The 20,013-nt window shown below is 47.5% G+C and overlaps 1 protein-coding gene and 1 long non-coding RNA gene across 4 annotated transcripts in view; one reads left to right on the top strand and one right to left on the bottom strand.

Moving 5' to 3' along the window:
* MASP1 (MBL associated serine protease 1) overlaps positions 1-17,238 on the bottom strand; it is a 60,901-nt gene extending 43,663 nt beyond the window's left edge. Inside the window, exons 1-2 of one of the 3 annotated variants that reach the window (XM_043594627.1) lie at positions 16,826-17,238; positions 9,984-10,215 (exon numbers count right to left, since the gene is read on the bottom strand). In XM_043594627.1, the coding sequence (XP_043450562.1) occupies positions 9,984-10,215; positions 16,826-16,830 (237 nt within the window). In that variant the 5' untranslated portion in view covers positions 16,831-17,238. The remainder of the gene's footprint in view (positions 1-9,983; positions 10,216-16,825) is intronic. The other 2 variants (XM_043594628.1, XM_043594629.1) reach the window with 2 other exon arrangements.
* Positions 17,146-19,582, top strand: LOC122491623. Its single transcript, XR_006299397.1, has 2 exons — positions 17,146-17,262; positions 17,431-19,582. It is a non-coding gene; the product is annotated as an uncharacterized LOC122491623 (long non-coding RNA).
* The last annotated feature ends 431 nt before the right edge of the window (positions 19,583-20,013 follow it).

Raw genomic sequence — 20,013 nt, 5'->3', positions numbered from 1 at the left:
TCTAAGAGCCTGGGAAGCGGGGCGTCCCGCAGGTGGGAAACTGGCAATGCCCACTGTCCCAGCAGGAGCGGGGTAGAGAGGGGGTAGGCGGGAGAGTCTGGGAACTGGGGCTGGGCAGGAGGGCCAGGAAGGATTCACTCTCTCCAGCTTGTGAAAGACTCCCCACCCCGTGCCTTCTGGAACTTCAGAGCCAGGCTCATTCACATGCAAATCCCCTCAGAGACAAGGGGTGGGGGGTGGGGGGTGGGGCTGGGCCTCAAACTGTTTGGAGCCCGAAAACAGTCCAAGGGCAAGAAAACACAGCAGGGTTGTGTTCTGCAGCAGAGGCAGCCTGGCTCAAGGTATGTCACAGTCAGGCTGGGGGTGTAAGCCGTGATTGAGTAAGGGCTGAGTGCAGCGAAGGGGCCTGCCACAGACCAGGGTCCCCAGGCAGAGTTCCCAGGAATGTGTGAGCTGGCATATTCTTCTGCTCCTGCCAAGGACCCTGTCCAGCCCCGGCCGTCATGAACATCCTCAGATCTTCACGGGAAAACTCCTGCAGAGCACAGGAACAAGGACCAAAGGACCTGGGTGCCCGCCCTGCCTCTCATGGCATGTGTCACCCTAACCTCCCCAGACAGTAGGGTGGCAGAGCTGGCTGCCACCAGTTTATAAGTGCAAAGGGTCAACTTTTTGGAGATTTTGCAGCCAGTTGTTAAAACACAGCCATCGTTAACAATTCCGTTTCGGAAAGTTGCAATTAATTAAATTCTATTGGAGACAACCTATACAGAAGGTCATCACCTCCCATTGTCAGTATTTAACTGGTTACCTATGCCCTGGAGATAATGAGTGTCTAGGGTACCTGAATGGTGAACGGTGTGTGAATTCTGAGCATCTCTTCTCCCCGCCCTCCCCGCCTACCCCCAAGTCCAGAGCCACTTGTTAATCATTGACAAGCACACCTCTGTCATCAGGCCTCAGTGTTCACAAGCATCTAAGGTGGGGGCAGGATGTTAATAGTGTCCTCTAGGAGTTGAGAGGTCATGAAACACTGGCATGAAAACAGCTTGTAAAGTCTGTCATTGCTGTGGGCGCTGAGCAGGGACCCTATTTCCCAGCCGCCTGGTGATCTGGCCGTCCTTCCTGGCTCCCTTCCTGCACCTGTCTGTCTCCATTTCTCATCCCTGTACCTCCTGCTCCGGTCACACTGCTTTCCTTGCTGTTCTTTAGACAGACCGGCCACGTGCCCCCTTCAGGGTCTGCGCCCTGGCTGTTCCCTCTGGGTGGAAGGCTTTTCCCCAGCAAGCCACATGGCTAACTTCCTCAACTTCTCCAAGTCTTTGCTCAAGAGTCACCCTGTCAATGAGGACTACCCTGACCGACGTGTTTATTTATTTTAATTTTGTATTTTTAAAAAGTGTGTATTTATTTATTTTTGAGAGAGAGTGTGTGTGAGGGAGTGGGGGAGGGGCAGGGAGAGAGGGGGACAGAGATCCCAAGCAGGCTCTACGCTGTGAACCCAACGCGGGGCTCGAACTCACGAACCATGAGATCATGACCTGAGCCGAAATCCACAGTGATGCTTAACCAACTGAGCCGCCCAGGCGCCCCCTGACCAACGCGTTTAAATCACAACCCTTGCCCTGCCTCACCGTGACCCCTCTTTATCCTGCTGCATTGCGTGTCTCTGCCTATCGCCTTACTACGCCCTGTATAATTTATCTATGGATTATGTTTGGTGTGTCTTATCTGTCTCCCTCAGGGCAATATAAGCACCCTGCGGGCAGGGATTCCTGTATGTTTTATTGCTGTACCCCAAGCTCTAGTAACTAGTTTTCCCTCTTTGAGCACACCAAAGTAGATTCAAGCTCTGCTGTTCACCGAGGTGGAGCAGAGATCGGTCTGCGCACACACAGGCATGCAGATTCGTGCACCAGGTGCCCCGGCACCCCAGAGCACCCCCGCGCCACACCCATCTGAGTATGCCTGTGTGCCCTGCCCCGGCATCGGGACCTTCCTTCTGTTTTCCATCCCCCAGAGCCTACGCTGTTTGCCCTTCCTGCATATGATGAGCGTTTGTCACACTTTTCTGAAGCTCATTTCCACTTCCTGGGTTCTGTGTCCCTAGCATTAGAACCCACTATCTCAGGAGTGGAAGAATACCCCCAGGGACTACAACCAAGATTCATGAGAAACATCTCCCCTCCTCTCGTTTCCTTCAGAGGCCAAGGCCGCCTGTCCACTCCCAGAGAATTAGCAGAGCTGCTGCGGTAGCTGGGGTCAGTCACAGCCTGAAGGTCGAGGGCATGTTCTGAGTAAACACAGAGCACTGCACAGAAATTAGGAGCCCGGGGGTCAGGGGATTCGGGCTTGGAGCAGGGCCATGGGAGGGACTTATCTCGCCATTCCACAGCAGGATGCAGACTGACCCTATGAGGCCTGGAGAAGGGAGCACTGGACTGAGAGCTGTAGGCTGTCAGAACTGGGAGGGCTTGGAGACACCCACAAGTCCTCTTCCCTCACTGGGCAGATGGGGAAACTGAGGCCCAGAGCAGGGATCTCACTCGTCCAGCATCTCAGCAGGAGTCAGTGGCTGCCTTCTAGGCCACGGCCCTTTCCTTATACTCACTAATGGGACACATAGGCCTTTTCCTGCTCTGCCTGAGACCGTGCTCGCTGCTGGAAACAAACCTAGACGTGGGCCCTAAGGTGCCAGCACTGACGGTCTAGTGAAACGACCTGGAGTTCACTGTTAGGGCTTGTGTACCACACACAGATAAATCAAGCCCTCATCCCTCACAGCTCAGTCTCCATTTCCTGATAGCTTTGTAAAATAGATGTCGTCTCCAAGTGAGGATAAAAGAGAAAGTTCTTTAACAGATTTTAGACAATACGAGGACCCTCAAAGTCCTTCTGTTTTACCAAATTTTACTAAATTACCCTGACGGGCAGGGTTGCCTTAGGACTAATACATAGCCAGGAAGCATACCAAAAGGTCTCTTCTAGGACAAAGCCTGTTCTAACAGAATGACTAAATGGAGAGACAAAATTATGACTTGGGGGTAAGCAGACCAGGGCCTGAGAAACTGGCTTTCTGTAAAGACTTGACAAGTCCACCTGGGTTCTTTGCACGATTTCTTTTTCTGTAAAGTAAGTGTAATGATCCCCGCTCTTCCCCCAAGAATCAAATGCGGCCATACACGGGGAACAAATGTGTGTTACTGAAAGGTAATTGAAAGGTAACACACAAATGTGTGTGACTGAAAGGTAAACGCACAGGAGAAATGACCTCTCGCATCTGACCAGTCCTTTCGAAATATTTCCCCATAAGTTGCCTGAAGAAACCGAGGGGCACGAGCAAGATCATGGGTAGCCAGTTACTGGTACGGTCAGAGTGGATGAGAAACGCGATGCTCATGCAGCACCTGGCGATACCAGCAGGCACTTTATTATGCACACGGTTGCCATCGTTACCCCTATGACAACATTACTGAGTGAATTCCATACGTGTTGGACAGATGTCATTAAAAATTCTGCCTCGTTTGGCATTTGCGATAAGCCCATGAGGTAGGCATCATATTATCCCCCATTGTGCAGTAAGAGGTGGGTGGAGGCAGGACTCCCTCCCCCCCCCCCCCCCCCCCGCCCCTGCCCCCGCCGTCTGACTGGCTCTAAAGCCTGATCTCGGAACCACTGAGCATGCTTGCCCCTTGCGCTATGAATTCTACTTCCAGCCAACATTTCGTTTAAACCCTCCCACCACCTTCCAGGAAGGTACCATGTCATGATAAACTTCTTTTGGTTGTTGTTGTACTAGCGGTAAAACCAGTGCTTAGGGAGATCGAGAAGCTTAGGGAGTTGCGCTGTGAATTCCTATTTATTGTTATTTAGTATTATTCCTATTCCCCAGCCTTTCCTGAACACCCGGAAATGACTGCTCCCCGACTTGTATACTGCCTCACTCCCTTTGTGTTACTTGCACAGCTTTGATGTATTAATTAGATATTTGTCTCATGACACACTATGAAACTGCCGATTCCTGGAGGGCAGATACATGCGCCCTGTCTTTGCACAGGTGCAGTGTCCTGCTTACAGTAGGTTTTCAATGGGATTCTTGGACTGTATTCCATAGGCCATGGGGTGTCACTGAAAGATTAGAGAGTGTCACAGTCAAAAAGGTGTTTTAAGAAGATCTCTCTGAGGGCGTCTGGGTGGCTCAGTCAGTTGAGCGTCCAGCTTGGGCTCGGGTCATGATCTCCTGGTTTGTGAGTTCGAGCCCTGTGTCAGTCTCTGTGCGGACAGCTCGGAGCCCGGAGCCTGCTTCAGATTCTGTGTCTCCCTCTTTCTCTGCCCCTCCCCCACTCGCATTCTGTCTCTGTCTCTCTCAAAAACAAATAAACACTAAACAAATTGTTTTAAAAAAAAGATACCTCTGGACACAGGCAGAGGGTGGACTGGATGGGGAACGACTGACAGCTGGTAGACGTTTAGGAAGCAATTGCAGTAGACGTGATGAGAGGAATAAGAATTGGAATGGAGGTGCCAACAGTGGGAAGAAGGGAGGAAACGCTGAGCGCGTCGAGGACAGAGGGTTAACAGGAGAACACTGGTGAGACGTCATAGGAGCATCTGGCAGATGCCAACTGAGCTATATGTACTCAGTGAGAAAGAGAGAGAGAATAGAAACCAAATGTAGGTTGTTATTGTCTCTTTTTCCAGTGAACAGATGTTGCGAAGTGAACTTGAAGATAGGGTGTGTGACTTTGGTGTTCCCTTGGGGGTTCTGGTTTCTCAGGACCTTTTTCAGTGACCATGGCTCCGGGGACCTTCTCTAGGCACAAGTCACCACTTCATCTGATGCCCAACCAAAGGACCTAATTTGCTGTATTCCTGGGACAAAAGGTTCTTCTGTGCTCTATTGTACTGAAGAGACCAAATAGGATTGACTAGAGACAATGTTGGCCTTCGTGGCACTTACTTACATTTACATTATGTTAAAAACCTAAGCACCCACCCGGTGGGACTTCACTGTTAATTTTTTTTTTTTAACGTTTATTTTTTGAGACAGAGACAGAGCATGAACGTGGGAGGGTCAGAGAGAGGGAGACACAGAATCTGAAACAGGCTCCAGGCTCTGAGCTGTCAGCACAGAGCCCGACGCGGGGCTCAAACTCACGACCCGTGAGATCATGACCTGAGCCGAAGTTGGACGCTTAACCGACCGAGTCACCCAGGTGCCCCCAATTTTTTTTTTTTTTTTAAAGAAGAAAAGACTGAGAGTCTTGAGATACAAATTCTCAGTGTGGCCCTGGCCAACGAATGGCCCCTTCCCTAGGCTTCGGTCATGCTGGTCTGGTCGTGGAGTTGAACCATGATTTCTGAGGTCTTAGATGCATAGAATATCCAGGCCGGGGTGGCTTTGGAGACCGTCTGTTTCAACTTCCCTTGTATGAGAGAAGAGGAAGTTGAATCCCCTCTAGAAATACTCACTTGCTCAAGGCTAGTGAGTGGAGAATGACCCCAAGAGTCCAACCCTTCTGACTCCACCACAGCCAGCGTCCGTGCTGTCCCGTGCCTGCAGTGCTAACCAGCTGTGACTCATCTGCCTCATCTGTGCGCTGCAGGAATCCACACATTGCAGCCACATTCCAAGGAAGCAGATGCTGTCGTGCAGATGTGCACACGCCTCGAAGACCAAGGACTGCGGGAAATCAGGCCAGAGAGGAATTTTCATAAAATGAGAGCATCCGGACCACAGCCTTGGGGTCCTGCTCTTCTTCAAGCCTCTGAACTATGGAGTCAGCAGTTCCATTATTGTTACCCTGATGGGCCTGGGTGGGAAGGACAGTTTGTGTCTGTGAGTTTAGGCTGGGCCAGCAAGGGTCCCTGTGAGCTCGAGGGTGCTTTAAATCTACTCCTAGGCCTGCCAGGGGAATTCAGTCACAGAGTGTAAAAGCCTCAAAATAGGGGATAATGTCCCACCAAAGGGACATCAGGGATATTTAAAGTTGCTTGGGAAAGGACAGTGGTGGCATGGCGTGTTTACAAGTTTTCTCTAAATGACATCCCCCGCGGACGGTAGGCTCTCATTGGAATGCTTATGGCCACAGAACTTGGAGAAGTGGATGTTGTAACACATTATTACTATTTTCTGGCATTATCCTAACTAGGACAGTGAGGGTTTGGTGGGGTCATCTGGAAAGTTCTGGTGAGGAGCATTAGGGTTAGAGTCTAGGAATTTAAGAGACTTTAGGGATCATCTCATGTCACCCCATCGTGGAACAGATGAGAAAATAGAACTTTGGAGAGGAATGTTGACTTACCCAGGAGTGACATGGCATGTTCCTGCTTTATTCAGATGGAAGGGAAGGAGCTTCCCTCTCATTCATAGCCAGGAAAGGCACCTTTTCTGGAGGGCAGAGGGAGGGGGCAGTTAGAAGTGAATGGATTTCAACTGTATGTGGAAGGCTTCTGGGTTTGGAAGTTCAGAGGCCAGAGTACTAGCCTTGTGCCAGAATTTGGAGCTCCCAGGCTCCTCTTCTGTCTGGTGGGGACTAAAGCAGTATTCAAGTCATAAATGCTGACCTTCAGGGTGCCCCAGGAGGATGAGTGAGCTTCAGAGCCACCTTCCACCCGCCGGCCACTCTTCTGTTTTCTCTATTGCGCCTCCCAGAAATTTGTTAGACGAAAACTTTCACGGGGCAGAAATGTTTGAAAAACAATAATAACAACAACAGTGGGGGATTAACTGAGTCTCCTGAGGGCCGAGGCAACTTGACGTTCTGGGAGTTCATGACTCCAGACAGGAACTCCGCCAGGTGCCTGTGGGCAGGGGCACAGAGCGTGTTGCTATGTTAGCATGAGTTACCAGCCAACGACGGTGCAACGTCCTGCGAGGGGAGGCCTGCTCAGCTCCCGTGGCCGTTGGAACCTCTGTAGGGAGGCTAATGCTGATGCCCGGGATAACATTCTGGAAGGCAGTCAGCACAAGGAGAGAGATACATCTTGCCCTCCCTGCCCACTACATGAATCCCTTTTTGAATTGGGAAAAGGTGTCTGAACCAGAGATGCAAGGACTGTGGGGCACTTCAGGTAGCAGACTGCTTCCTTGCTATGCCCAGGGGTCACAGTCTTATTCTGGAGTGGAGAGAGTGCTATAACGTTTCCTTCATTCAGGAGTCGGTGGCAGACTGGGGACTAGACCAGGCGTTTCCTGGATCCCAGGCAAGCGTCCAGGACCATGCTGCCCTTCCAGAGGACCTACCTCCATCTGCCTGGACTTTCTTGAAGGTGTCTCACAGTCCCTGATAGAAACTATCAATTAGTTTCCCAAGTATTCTTCAGCTAGAAAGGTCAAGCTTTGGGTAGAATACTCCAGGGTCCTTAATTCAGTGTCAGAAGAGGTCTTTGGGTTCTATTGTTGGACTGGAAAAGTGCCTTGTCGTTTTTTTCCCATTACAAAATGCAGCTGATGTCAGCTCCTTAATCTGCCTTGCCAGGAGACTCCATTTATTTGGGACAAAGGAATGAGTTAAATCCTCTGCTGTGTGTTTATTATCTCTATAAAGGAGTCCTAACAAGGTCAAGCTTGGCATCTGTCTGAACAAGAGGAAAACTGGTGAGAAATGATTGCTCAGTGTATATGAATTGAGAGTCAATTCTCCGGGTGGCGAAGGGGGGTGGATAATGAAAGTAAGTCATTGTTACAGCTAACGAAAAAAATTCTGTGATTTCCACAGTCTTAAGGCCTCAGCTACTAGCAAAAGCAAGTTTTTTTTTTTTTTTGCAGTGGAACTGCAAAAAAAATTCTAGATGGTTGACGTGTTTGAAAATAAGAAGAAAGCAGTTAGGAAGTTCACATCTAACCTTGTTTAAACCTATGGAACCTACTGTTGTATTAAGCCAATGTTTCGTCATTTTCCTTCTGGTTAAGACCACTTTCTAATCCAGATATTTGAGGATGCCATGGTTTTATGATCAGCATTAGTTGGGGGAATGGCCTGGAAGAGCCTGCCAACCTAATGTCCCCTACCCATAATGCATCTTCTCCTGGAGTCTGGCTATGGCAGAGGCTAGATTACATCCTGGAAGACATAACTAATGTATTTGTCAGAAATTTCAATTTAGGATGATGAACACTTCAAGTCTTGCTCAATACCGCTTGCTGGATCCCTGTGACTCTGACCAGTTGGCTCCATTTTTAATTAATTTAGGGAAACTATATGTCAGTCTAGATTGCCAGCCCACATCATCTCCTAGAGCATCCAGATCTACCTCTTCTCATTCTTGATCTGTCAGTCTTTTATTGTCATTATTCTTTTCCATCTTATGCAATGGCCACTCTTCTAGGCTCACGTCTCCCTGTGAGGGACCAGATCTTTTGTATCTTTAAATTCTCATAGTCCCTAGCATAGGACATTCACAGAGGGGCGGCATCACAATGAGCAGTGGTTCTCAAACTAGGAGATGCTGTCCCTCTGGAGATATAGGCAACTTCCGGAGGTGTTTTTGGTTGTCACAACTGGAGGGGGAGTGCTATTGGCATCTAGTGAGTAGAAACCAGGGATGCTGCTAACAATCCTATAATTCGCAAAACGGTTTTCCTCAGCAAAGAATGATCTGGCTCAAAATATCCACAGCGCTGAAGCTAAGACACTCTGTCGTAGACCACCAATTTGGGAAAGTTTTTAATCTTAGAAACCTTGCCGTAAATGAGATAGTTGGTGGAGACCCAATGTATAAAATAAGCAATACACAACATTTAAAATAAATTTAAACAGGTTGGGGATTCATAGTCCCACTTATCAGCCTCCTCTACCCCCACAGTGGTCTTATAAGCCCCTGCAGTATCCTGGGGCCCAGTGGAGTGTGACCTGAGAGCCGTTCGTTTGGTGTAGCCAAAAGAACATGGAAATGAAAGTCACAAGACATGGGTTTGTAAATTGACCCACCGCTTCACCTTCTTGGGTTTGTTTCTTTGCCTGTGAAGTGCCTGTCTTATAGAATTTTTTTAAAGATTGAATGAGATTTCAAGTATCAATGTACATTGTAAACTCACTGCTTTGCTGTTGTCAAACATTCTGGTTAATACAAGGTTAACTCTTGTTGAATTCCTGGCTGTAGAAAACAGAGACTACGATAAAACTGAAAATATATAAAATCTACTCTGGAATGATTTGGTGAGAACTTTTCCAGAAAGCCAGAGAGAGCTTAGAAAGTAGATTAGTAGGTCTCCACATCTTTTTGAGCCAGATAGAACCTTAATAAACTTGATCTCCCAGACGTACTCCAACCTTTCTCAGCCCTACTTTCAGAGAACAGCTTCCCATCCATGGAATTGTTTGTGGGGTCCCTCTAAAGTTGAGGCAATATTGCTTGGATGCTGTAATCATTTCCTGTTCCTCTTCCACATGATCTTTACATGCACTTCTGATTCTGACCCCCCAACCTTGCCCACACCCTTTGCAGAGAAAACCTAAACTTCTCAGCATCACATTCAAGACCCTTCAGAATCTCACCCCAATCCAACCTGACCTCACCGCCCACTGTCTGCTACTGTATACCCAGCCTTCCCAAGTACCTGATCATTACTTAGGGAAGTAGGCAAGGCTTTCAAATGCCTCAGCTTTGGACATGATTATGGCTGTGTGTCAGTCTGGTTATGCTTACTCTGGGGTCTCTGCCCTTTTCTCGCTGCTTGTAAAGGTGACCTTGGAGCAGAGGTTAGTGGAAACATTAAGGACTTCGAGAACAGAAAGAAAACAGGGGAGGTTACGTTTGGCTGAGTTACACCTTGCCAGCCTCAGTTTCCCTTGTGGTCCTTTCTAGATCTCCCACTCAGCCTGCACCTAGCATATCACCCCAACCTTCATTCATCATGTTGTAACTTTGTGTGCCTTCCTCACTGGACTGCTACCCTGGGAGGGAAAACACAGTGTTTAATTCTTCTCTGACTCCCAGTAGAGAACCTGGCGCAGTGAGGGAATATCAGGGGGTCTCACCTTCACATAGTCATATTCACAAAGGTAGGAGGACTCCAAGTTGAAGTGCATGAAGTAAAGCTTGATCCGAAATCCCTCTGGGACAGTGATATTCCAAGTCACCTCTGAATCACTCGGATAGGAGTCTGGATAGCCAGGTGACTGGATCTGACCAAACATATTGTTAAGCTCCACGGTGTGGGCCGAAGCTTTCAACAAGGAGAGGCACAGAGCGTGACAGAGAAGGAGCCACCTGAAAGACATGAATGGATCTACTTACGTTCATGGACACAGGTCCTCACCACTTAACTAAGTCCGCAGCCAGGAGACCACGTTGTTGGCAGATCTCTGCCGCTGACGTGTTGTGGGTACTCCTCCCCGCTCTGGGCTTGCCTACCCAGTCTATTCGACAGGGAGATGGTAACTCCATGATTCCCAAGGTTTCTTCTAGCTGTGCTCTTCTGAAGGTTTGTTAACAGTATCCAGCTCTCCTAGAAAGTCCCCTAGTCGCGACTCTGACACGTATCATGTTACTGTTGAAAACTTAAGTTTCATGATTAGGTAAAAGTGGATGTCCTTCCTTCAACTCAGCTTCCTTTAAGGATCTTGGACTCTGGACTCAGTTTTGTCAAAAGTGAGTAACAGTGACGTGGTAATGTTGGGAGGAGACTTATGCTCCAGGATGGGATCTTGCAGGACCTCGAACAGATTCGACAAAATCGGTCAAGGTACGCAAAGTTTGGAATTAAGAAAGAGTAAGCAAAACATGTTCCCCCCTTGGGTAAGTGCTCCGATGAAAGGATCAAAACCCTGCAACTTATTTCCAGCTGTAGGAATCAGAGATAACGGACTGTTAAAAAAATTGCTTCGGGGGCAAGGAAAACCCAGTAAAACTCACAGAACACACCCCAAGTGGCGGAGGCAATGGCGAGGCAGAATGTCCACGGCTAGTCAAAACCCGAATGGTCAATATGCACCACAGCAGGCCTCTAATAGATTGTTCCTCTGCAAGACCCGAGGACCTTGAGCTCAAACACCCCAAACCCAGCTCATGAACGTCTTGCCCAAGTCCTCTTTATTCTGCTTCATATGTCAGGTCATCCGCTTCTCTTCTGTCAATTACGTTACACGTTCTTATCTGGCCTATTGTTATTGCACCCTAAGTAATCTCCCTGTCCCCCACTTGATACCATTCAGCCCTTTGCTGCTGAAGCTGATTTTCCAAAACACACACGACCATGCGGCTTCACTGTGGCTGTGGGATCAGGCCTCTGTCCCTGGGATCGTGGACGAGCCCATTCTGATCTAGGGCTGATCTGCGGGTCCAGCCTCAGCTCGGGGCCAGCTGTGCCCTGACATGTCATTCTGAAAGCATGCCATGCCTGTCCACGCCTCGGCCCCCTTGCGCGTACCATGCCCATTCTTCGTCTGCTTGTCTTACTTATCTTCCACCACCCAGCTCACAGCTTCCCAGGCTATGGTGCGCTCATCACACCTCCAGATCCCACAGCTCCCCGTACATGCTTCCTTTCTGCCTGCATCACCCTGGGCTGCTTCAGATGCAGCCCCTGGAGCAACGGATATTTGGGTTCAAATCCCAACTCTTCTACTCACTGGCTGTGAAATACCAGATAAGTCTCTCTGAGCCCCAGTTTCCTCATCTGTTACGTGGGGAGTATGATCTCTAATTATAGGACTCCCATGAGCATTAGAGATGATGTATATAAAGGACCTAGTATACAGCCTGGTATAAAATAGGTGATGGGCGAATAAAATGAATGAATGAATGAATGAATGGATGGATGAAAGTGTGCCCGAGTCTTCTACAGCCGAAGTCAATACTGGGAAATTATACCAGCATCTTTGGATGACAGTAATCCCGCTTTATCTACGACCTCATTTTTTGTGGTTTCAGTTACCCCTGGTCAGACCCAGTTCAGAAGCAAGATGATCCTCCTCCTGACATATTGTCCAAAGGTCAGCAATAACCTAATGCTACATCACAGTGCCTACATCATTTTCCTCATTTCATCTCATCACATAGGCATTTTATCATCTCTGTATCCTAAGAAGGATGAGTACAGTACAGTTAAGATATTTTGAGAAAGACTTATATCGGGGCGCCTGGGTGACTCAGTCGGTTGGGCGTCCAGCTTCAGCTCAGGTCATGATCTCACAGCTTGTGAGTTCGAGCCCCGCGTCGGGCTCCGTGCTGGCAGCCCGGAGCCTGGAGCCTGCTCTGGATTCTGTCTCCCTCTCTCTCTTGCTCCTCCCCTGTTCACTCTCTCTCTCTTTCTCTCTCTCAAAAATTAATAAATATTAAAAAAATTTTAAAGATACTTTGAGAAAGAGAGACCACATGCAGGTGATTTTATTGCAGTATAAGTGTTCTATTTTATTATTAGTTACTATTGTTAATCTCTTCTTGTGTCTAATTTTTAAAGTTTATTTATTTTGAGAAAGAGAGAGAGAGAACAGGAGAGGAGCAGGGAGAGAGAAATCCAAGCAGACTCCCCATTGTCAGCACAGAGCTGGACTAGGTGGATGGAACTCACTAACTGTGAGGTCAGGACCTGAGCTGAAATCAAGAGTCGATCGCTTAACTGACTGAACCATCCAGGGCCCCTCTTACTGTGCCCAATTTATAAATTAAACCTGATCCTAGGTATGTATATAGAGGAAATACATTGTATTTGCCAGCAGGGTTCCCTGCTATCTGTGGTTTCAGGTATCCAGGGAGGGTCTAGGAACCTATCCTCCAGGCATAAACAGGTACTATTGTAATGATTCCATCATTGCTAATCAGAAAGTTGTTTCTACCAACTCTCCCTCCACAGCACACAGATGCATATATACACATATATGGATTTTTGAAGATGTAACACAAGCTAACTGTAAATATAGATTATCTAGCTGTCTCAATATTGTATTTACATAAAAGGTAAATAGGTAAATGCAAAAGGCCTAGAAAGATATTAACAGGATATTAACAGTGGTTATCTCTAAAATGGGAATATAAATATTTTAAATGTCATCTTTGTGTATATGAAATGTTCACACTTGTCAGGAAGGACCCTGTACTGTTTTTTCTTTCTTTTAAAAAAAATTTTTTTTAATGTTTATTTATGTTTGAGAGACAGAGAGAGACAGAGTGTGAGTGGGGGACGGGCAGAGAGGGAGACACAGAATCTGAAGCAGGCTCCAGGCTCCGAGCTGTCAGCACAAGCCCCATGCAGGGCTCGAACCCACGAACTGTGAGATCATGACCTGAGCGAAGTCGGACGCTTAACCGACTGAGCCACCCAGGCGCCCCGCTGTACTGTTTTTTCAAGAAAAAGAAAATAATGAAGTTATTTAAATTTTTTCCAAGGTCCCTACAATAGTAACATGTAAGATTTCAACAAAGGAAACAAAATGTTTTAATCCAGTTGCCAGTGTCAATATTTTCTAAAAACCAATCTGGGAGGGAGGGCCTCCAAGGCAGACAGAAGGGAAGGCCTAAGTCCAAGCTCTCCAGTGCACTCACAGGAAAGAGGAGTCCAGAAACTCTATCTTTCAGGCCCCAGGCAGCCCCACATTCAAGCGAGGAAATGTACCGATGCTACCAGGGCGGGGAGTTCTGGTTCAGTTCCGCCTGGGGAGGGGAGGGCACTGGTCTTGGGTCAGAAGAGCTAGATTCAAGTCCAGCCTTTGACTTGATTTCTCTGCCCCATCTTGGGGAAGCCAGGTAATGCCTCGGTTTCCTCATCCAGTAAGTGGTGATAATGACTTCCCTTAGGGCTGCTATCAGAGCAAAGGAGGATTAGAAAGTGCTTTGTTAACCGTCCAGCCCTCAGCAAATGTTAGTGATAATTACTCCCATCATGCTGCTTCCCGAAAAGCAGCGGTTAGGAAAGAGCTTTGGCTCCCAAGCTGGACTTTCCTGCAATAGCGACACCCAGATTATGCAAGGCTGAAAGGTCAACTTTCTCCATGCCTGCTTTTTCCAGACCGCATGGAGGAGACTCGGAGCCTCCTAATGCTGGTTTTGTCAAGAGTTGACGGCTGACAGCCCCATTCAGCCTCAAAGGCCCACATGTGGTAGGTAACCAGCCAGTGTGGGAGGAAGGCCTGCAAAGCTTTCTGTTCTATTTTGTTTGCATCTCAAGACAGTTTCAAACATAGGAAACAAATACCTCCTTGCACATAATGGGCTTGAGCATATGCTTGCTTGCTTTAGGGGCTGCTGATCGAAGAATACAAGTGGCCGCTTTTGTTTCCCGTGACACTCTCTGAATGTTTTTTGCTTCTTACACACCAGGCACTGGCTGTACAATTCCCCACACCTGCGACCTATTCTTGAGCTAATCAAAAAGTTTAGCTACATTTGCTTGAGATGTCAAACATAATACATAAAGCTGGGACTTGATGGACCCCCCTGCACGAGGAGGCTCTCCGGAGTGCACAAAATGCCTGTGTGTGTGTGTGTGTCAATGATCGCGGAAGAAATAGCACTTTCTATCCTCTTCATTCCCTCCCCTCACTTCAACCTACACTGCACCAAAACTTTTTTAAGTAGAAGAGTTGAAAGCCACTGTATAGATAGATCCCTTGGACAATGCCCTTATTTGACGGATGATGAAAAGGATATCCCAAGAAGTGGTACGTAATGCCCAACAGCAGATGGTGAATTAGCTTCCACAGAAGAAGGGAATCACAAAAGCTAACAGAGGAACCTGCTGGGTCCATGCCCATATCATGCCCAGGCATTTGGCCAAAGCAATTAATCCTGTGAAAAATAATTAAAACACTCATGGCTTTACGTAGAAATTAAAAAAAAAAGATACTAATAACAAAGCCCCTCCCCAACAAATTCTAGTTTAATTGGTCTGGAGTGAGGTCTGGTCATCAGCCCTTTTGAAAGCATCACAGATGATCCTAATGTACAGCTAGAATCAAGAGCTCTTGGTATAGGATAATACACTTGGTTGAGAGTCTGGTGGAATGTAGCAGAAAAAAATCTTGGACTGGGAGTCCAAAGACCCAAGTATGAGTCGGAGCCTTTTCAAGATCATCAGGGTGGCCTCGGGCAAGTTGCTTAACTGCTTTTATCCCCACTTCTCCGTGAATCCTCATCTCATCTAAAATCTGAAGACCAGATGAGACAGGCCTATAAAAGTGCTTCTCAAACTCTGAAGTGCTGTGTCCCCGAGAGGCAAGACCCTTTGGAGACTTGTAGCAGAGCACGTCTCCACTGGTCGCCAACTGAATTCTGTTCAGCTACTATTTTTTGAATGCCTAATAGGAAACAGACATTACGCTAGGGGCTGGGCACACTAAGATAAACAGACCTAGAGCCTATACCTTAAGGAGCATTCAGTCTTGGACGAGGAGATAGATAATTGAGCGGTGAAATATTACAAAGACGAAAAGAGATGTAGCTCCCAGGAACAGAGACCGCGCAAAGGACAGGATGCTTATGTTGGGGATGCTGGCCAGGGCAGAGGACATCATGTTTGAGCTGTGGCTTGAACAGTCGGGTGCTCCAGGTGGAAAATAGGGAGGAGAGAGGTTCTGCACTAAGGGATGATACAGGACTGTAAATCAGCCTGTATGTTGGCATGCTGGGGCATTGGCCGGTACAGCAGGATTTGAATAGTGACACATCAGTCAAATTGTCACTCCACGTAGATGAACAGAAATCCTATCTTTTTGCAGGATAAAGGAAAACGAAGTTCGATGGGAAGCTTAATGCTACAATGGATTTTAAAAGAACAGATCGAATGAATCGTAAACACCTGATTATTTCTCTGAACCACAGGTAATCTGAGCCCAAAGAGTTAACACAGTCTGAAGCCCCCCAGTGGCCCCAGACCCAGAAAAGTTGCTAGGTGACTTTGCAGAAGAGAAACAAATAGAAACTCTTTTTCCAATTGAGAAGAAAATCAATGGGAAAAGAGGTGCTCGGGGACTTAACACATCTGCAGGGTGTTTTTCTTTTTCTGTCTTTTCCCCCCTGTATTTTTAACAGCATTAACGCTTAGAAATAGTAAAAATAATTGCACTGGCTGGGTTTTGAGACTCGCAGAGGAAAACTTAGAAGAAATGCCTGGTAAGAAGGATCAAGTAACTCTTAAGTATAAGCTGAGGAATAGGAAATCTTGAAGAGTTTAAAAACCATTAGAATTTAGAGTCCTAGATTTAGAACGCCAAAGACTCCTTTTTTTTTTCTTTTCTTTTCTTTTTTTTTTTTTTTTTAATTTGTGGTATCCCTTTAAGAGCCATTCGGTGCAATTCATAGCCTGATTCATGCCACCAGCTGCCTCTGATTTCAGTGAGAAATGCAGAAATTTATAAGGAACTGTAAAATGGGACAGGTTTTTCGTCTTCTAAATTGAGGTTTTGACTGGCAAACTTCTGAAGGTTTAAGAAACCACAGAGCTGAGCTGTGGGAAGCTGGTTTCTTTTCCGGTCCGAACAAATAAACACACAAACACATACCTAACTCACAAAGTGTTGGAAGAGATAAATCAGTGCTCTTTGCAGAGGAGGAAAACAAAAAATCAGCCTTGCGGGCACCGGAGGAAAGTCACATCTGCCAGCAGACAGCACCCTGTGCTGGCAGAGGGGGAAACTGAGCTTCGGCAGTGTCCCGGCAGGATTTGCACAAAGTCTCCTGTTTCGAGCTGGGGTGTCCCCGCCGTCCCAGGGCAGCGCCCAGCCCGCATCTCCCTTCTTAAAGCCCCAAGGATTGACAAGAACCCCCTGCAACACCCCCAGGACACCCAGGTGAGTCTGCCTAGAGACAAGGTCAAACTCTCCAGGGCTGCTTGACACCTGGTTCCTGAAAGGGCACCCGTGCCCACTCCTGCCCTGGCACTCACCTCATTTTCCAGCCTTGGGTGCTCCTAGCTGCCTGGCCTTGGTCCCCCCGGTCTGACTTTCCTGTGAGCTTGTCCCCGGTGTGGTGTCAGCGATGCCTTATCTTTGTTCTGAGGTCCCTGTGTGTCTCTGGAATTGGCTGGCATTCTCCATTCAGGTCACGCCTTCCCCTGCCTGCAACAGATCCCCTCTCCCCCTCTCTCCCTCTGCCTTTTCCTCTCTCTCCTCTCTGTCTCTCCCTCTCTCTCTCTCTCTCTCCCTCCTCTCTCTCCCTCCTCTCTCTCCCTCTCTCCTCTGACTCGCACTTACACACACTCATAGGAACCTGACAGAACAGAATCTGTCTTCTTCCTGAAAAGATCTGCTCTCCCAGTTCCTTCCTTTATCCTGTGTGGCTGGCCCCAGCTCTTCAGAGAAAATAACTGGGAAGCTCAAAAAGGTATTTGTATCTGTGTGTGTGTGTGTGTGTGTGTGTGTGAGAGAGAGAGAGAGAGAGAGAGACAGAGGGACAGAGAGAGAGAGAATGTGTGTGTGTGTGTGTGTGTGTTTGTGTGTGTGAACGGTGGAGAGGGACAAAGTCTAATTTCTCTTTAGTCTCCCCTGCCAGATGGCTATAGTTTTCTGCTCGTCTTCAGGACACCGGCAAAAAGACACCAGTGAAGCAGAAACAACCCACTAAGAAGGCAATTCTGACATCTACACTAGGAAAGAAAAAAGGTCCAAATCCCAAAGCCTCAGACAGCCTGCAAACAGCAACAGATTTTCCTGCGAACAGAGCCACTGGCCAGGAATGGGAGGGAGCCCCAAGTCCCACAGTTGGCTAGTGGTTCTCCTCCACTTAAAAGCAAAACTTGTGCTGTTTACCAGCTCAGAGTGTGCAGAGATCTAATTCAGCCCAGTGCGGGTCCATCAACAGCAGGAGAGCCCGCACGCTATGGGTATAGAAACACCTGGGCCTGTGTACCAGCCTACACCCTGAGATTGTGGAGAAATGCAGCACCAGATCTAAGTCGAGCCGAATAATAAGACAGTTACTTCCCCACGACAATGATAACCGATACTCAATATCAGAGAGAGAGACGTCTGGGCGTGAAAAATAGATTTTGCGGAGAAGCTTTTCTGTGTTAGGCACAGCGCTAAGCATAAGCATGGTCTCAAGTACTCCCGAGGATTTGTAAGGGTCACCCTATTGTACCATTTTACAGATGAGAAAACTGAGGCTCAGAGAGGTTCTACACCTTGCCAAGATCATCCAGCTCTTTTTTCCTCCTTTGCTACTACCGCCAAGAGTTGACATTTTTTGAGCCCTCTGTGTCGGGAACTGTTCTAGTAGTGTGTTAATTTCCTTCAATCATCTTTATATCTCGTAGAGTTGGGTAGTAGGCTTAGCCCCATTTTACAGATGAGGAAACCGCCCAGAGAGATTAAGTAGTATACCCAAGATCACACAGTTAGAAAGCGACAGGGGACAAATTTGAGACCTTACCCACGGTCTGGCACTGCTCCTCACTCATATATGATAATGTGTCTGGCATTTCAAATACAGCATCCACAGGGAAGCTCGACTCGAGGCATTCTGGAAAGAGCAGTAGGCTCGGAGTCCGAATTTAGCTGTAATCTTTCCTTTCTGTGCGAGCTGACTGTGCACCGTTGGGCCCAATACTTTATTAACATCTCTGATCCTGCTTTGCGTCGGGGAAAGGAGGCTTGCTATGAGGCTTCAGGGTGATTATGTTTGTGGAAGTACTTTGCTAGCTGCCCGGTGGTGTGTATCTGAGAGAGGGCCCCCCGCCCAGTCTAACCCAGGTCGCGGACAAAGGTACTCTCCACGCTCGGGTACTGCTGCCTTGGCAGATTTGGGGGAACAGGGGTTTGAATCCCTCCCCCCCCCCAGAATTCTTCTTGCCTCCGTTTTCTCTCCAGTTTCTCTATTTTAACACTTTCAAATGTCAGTCTTGCCAGGCCTGGCATTAGTGAGAGGCTGTGGTCGATAATGTGGGTGCAAATATATGAGATGAGAGAATATGTTTGAACTCAGGCACTGTTTTAGCAAAATGTTGCTTTCTGTTTCAGGCAGGGTAGGGGAAAAAAAACGTTTAAAAGTCCCATTAAGAAGCCTCATAGGCTCCTCAGACATCAAATAACTCTCGCAAAACAACATTTTAATGATTTAAGTGTAAATGAATCAGAAACACATGGATTGCATTTCTCTTGGAATACCCCAGGGTTTTTAAACCGAAGGAGAAAGAACTTGGCTCAAAGCACAGTGTGCTATGCAGAGGGCCCTGCCCGTCACAGACATTCCCTCTATTCATGTGGCAGCAGGACTGGCCCTCTCCTAATTTAGGGCACATACAGGAATATGCAATCATTTGTTCTGGGCACAGAGGGAAGAGCTTGGGAGAGAAAGCCATCAGCGTCTCCTTGTAAGTGTCATAGAGCACTTGAGCTTCCCAGAATAATTTCCTGGCCAGATTTTTTCAAGGCTGCCAATGTTCAATGGGAGGCATTTGAAATACGTTCTAAGCCAAAGTTCTGCCAATAGACAGCAGATCTGATATGTGTTTCCCTGGGAGTTCGCCAAGGCTCAGATGGAATCTGCATGAAAACAGGAACTGTGTGTGGCTGGCTCAGTGAATGATCTGGGTGAGATTCAGGGAAGTTTCCCATTAGACTAGAAGACATTGGTGATGTTGTCCTGACCTTTTGATTAAAAAAAAAAAAAAAAAACTCTCTGAAGTATCATTAACAGACCATGAGAAGTAGGAGGAACACAAGGGAGATTGGTCTGGGAGTAGGCTCGGTGTCAGTAGGCTAACTTGTATGTGACCTTGGGCAGCGACTTTCCCGGCTCGGGGGAGGGAGGGGAGCGTCATCTGTTTGCTCCACTATAAACTCAGGGATTGGACCCCGTTGAGATGATGGAACACATATGAATGTGGATGCGAGAACTGTGGAATAACCCTGCAGTGAAGGTAGTTGTGGGGGTTGCTCTCATGACCTATGAAGAGAGTCGAGTCTAGAGCGGCCAACTCATCTCGACACTTGCTTTATCTGCGATCATCGCATATGACATTGCTCAGGATTCCGTCGTGGGTATTCAGAAAAATAATTTTTAAGAAGATTCACCTAGGTTTTTAAAAGTTTGACAAAAGGCTTAAAATATACATCCAATCAACTAACAGTACCT

The sequence above is a fragment of the Prionailurus bengalensis genome, chromosome C2 (assembly GCF_016509475.1).
Source record: "Prionailurus bengalensis isolate Pbe53 chromosome C2, Fcat_Pben_1.1_paternal_pri, whole genome shotgun sequence".
Lineage (NCBI taxonomy): Eukaryota > Metazoa > Chordata > Mammalia > Carnivora > Felidae > Prionailurus > Prionailurus bengalensis.
Note: the sequence above shows the minus strand (reverse complement) of the source record. Positions and strands in the feature narration are given on the sequence as shown.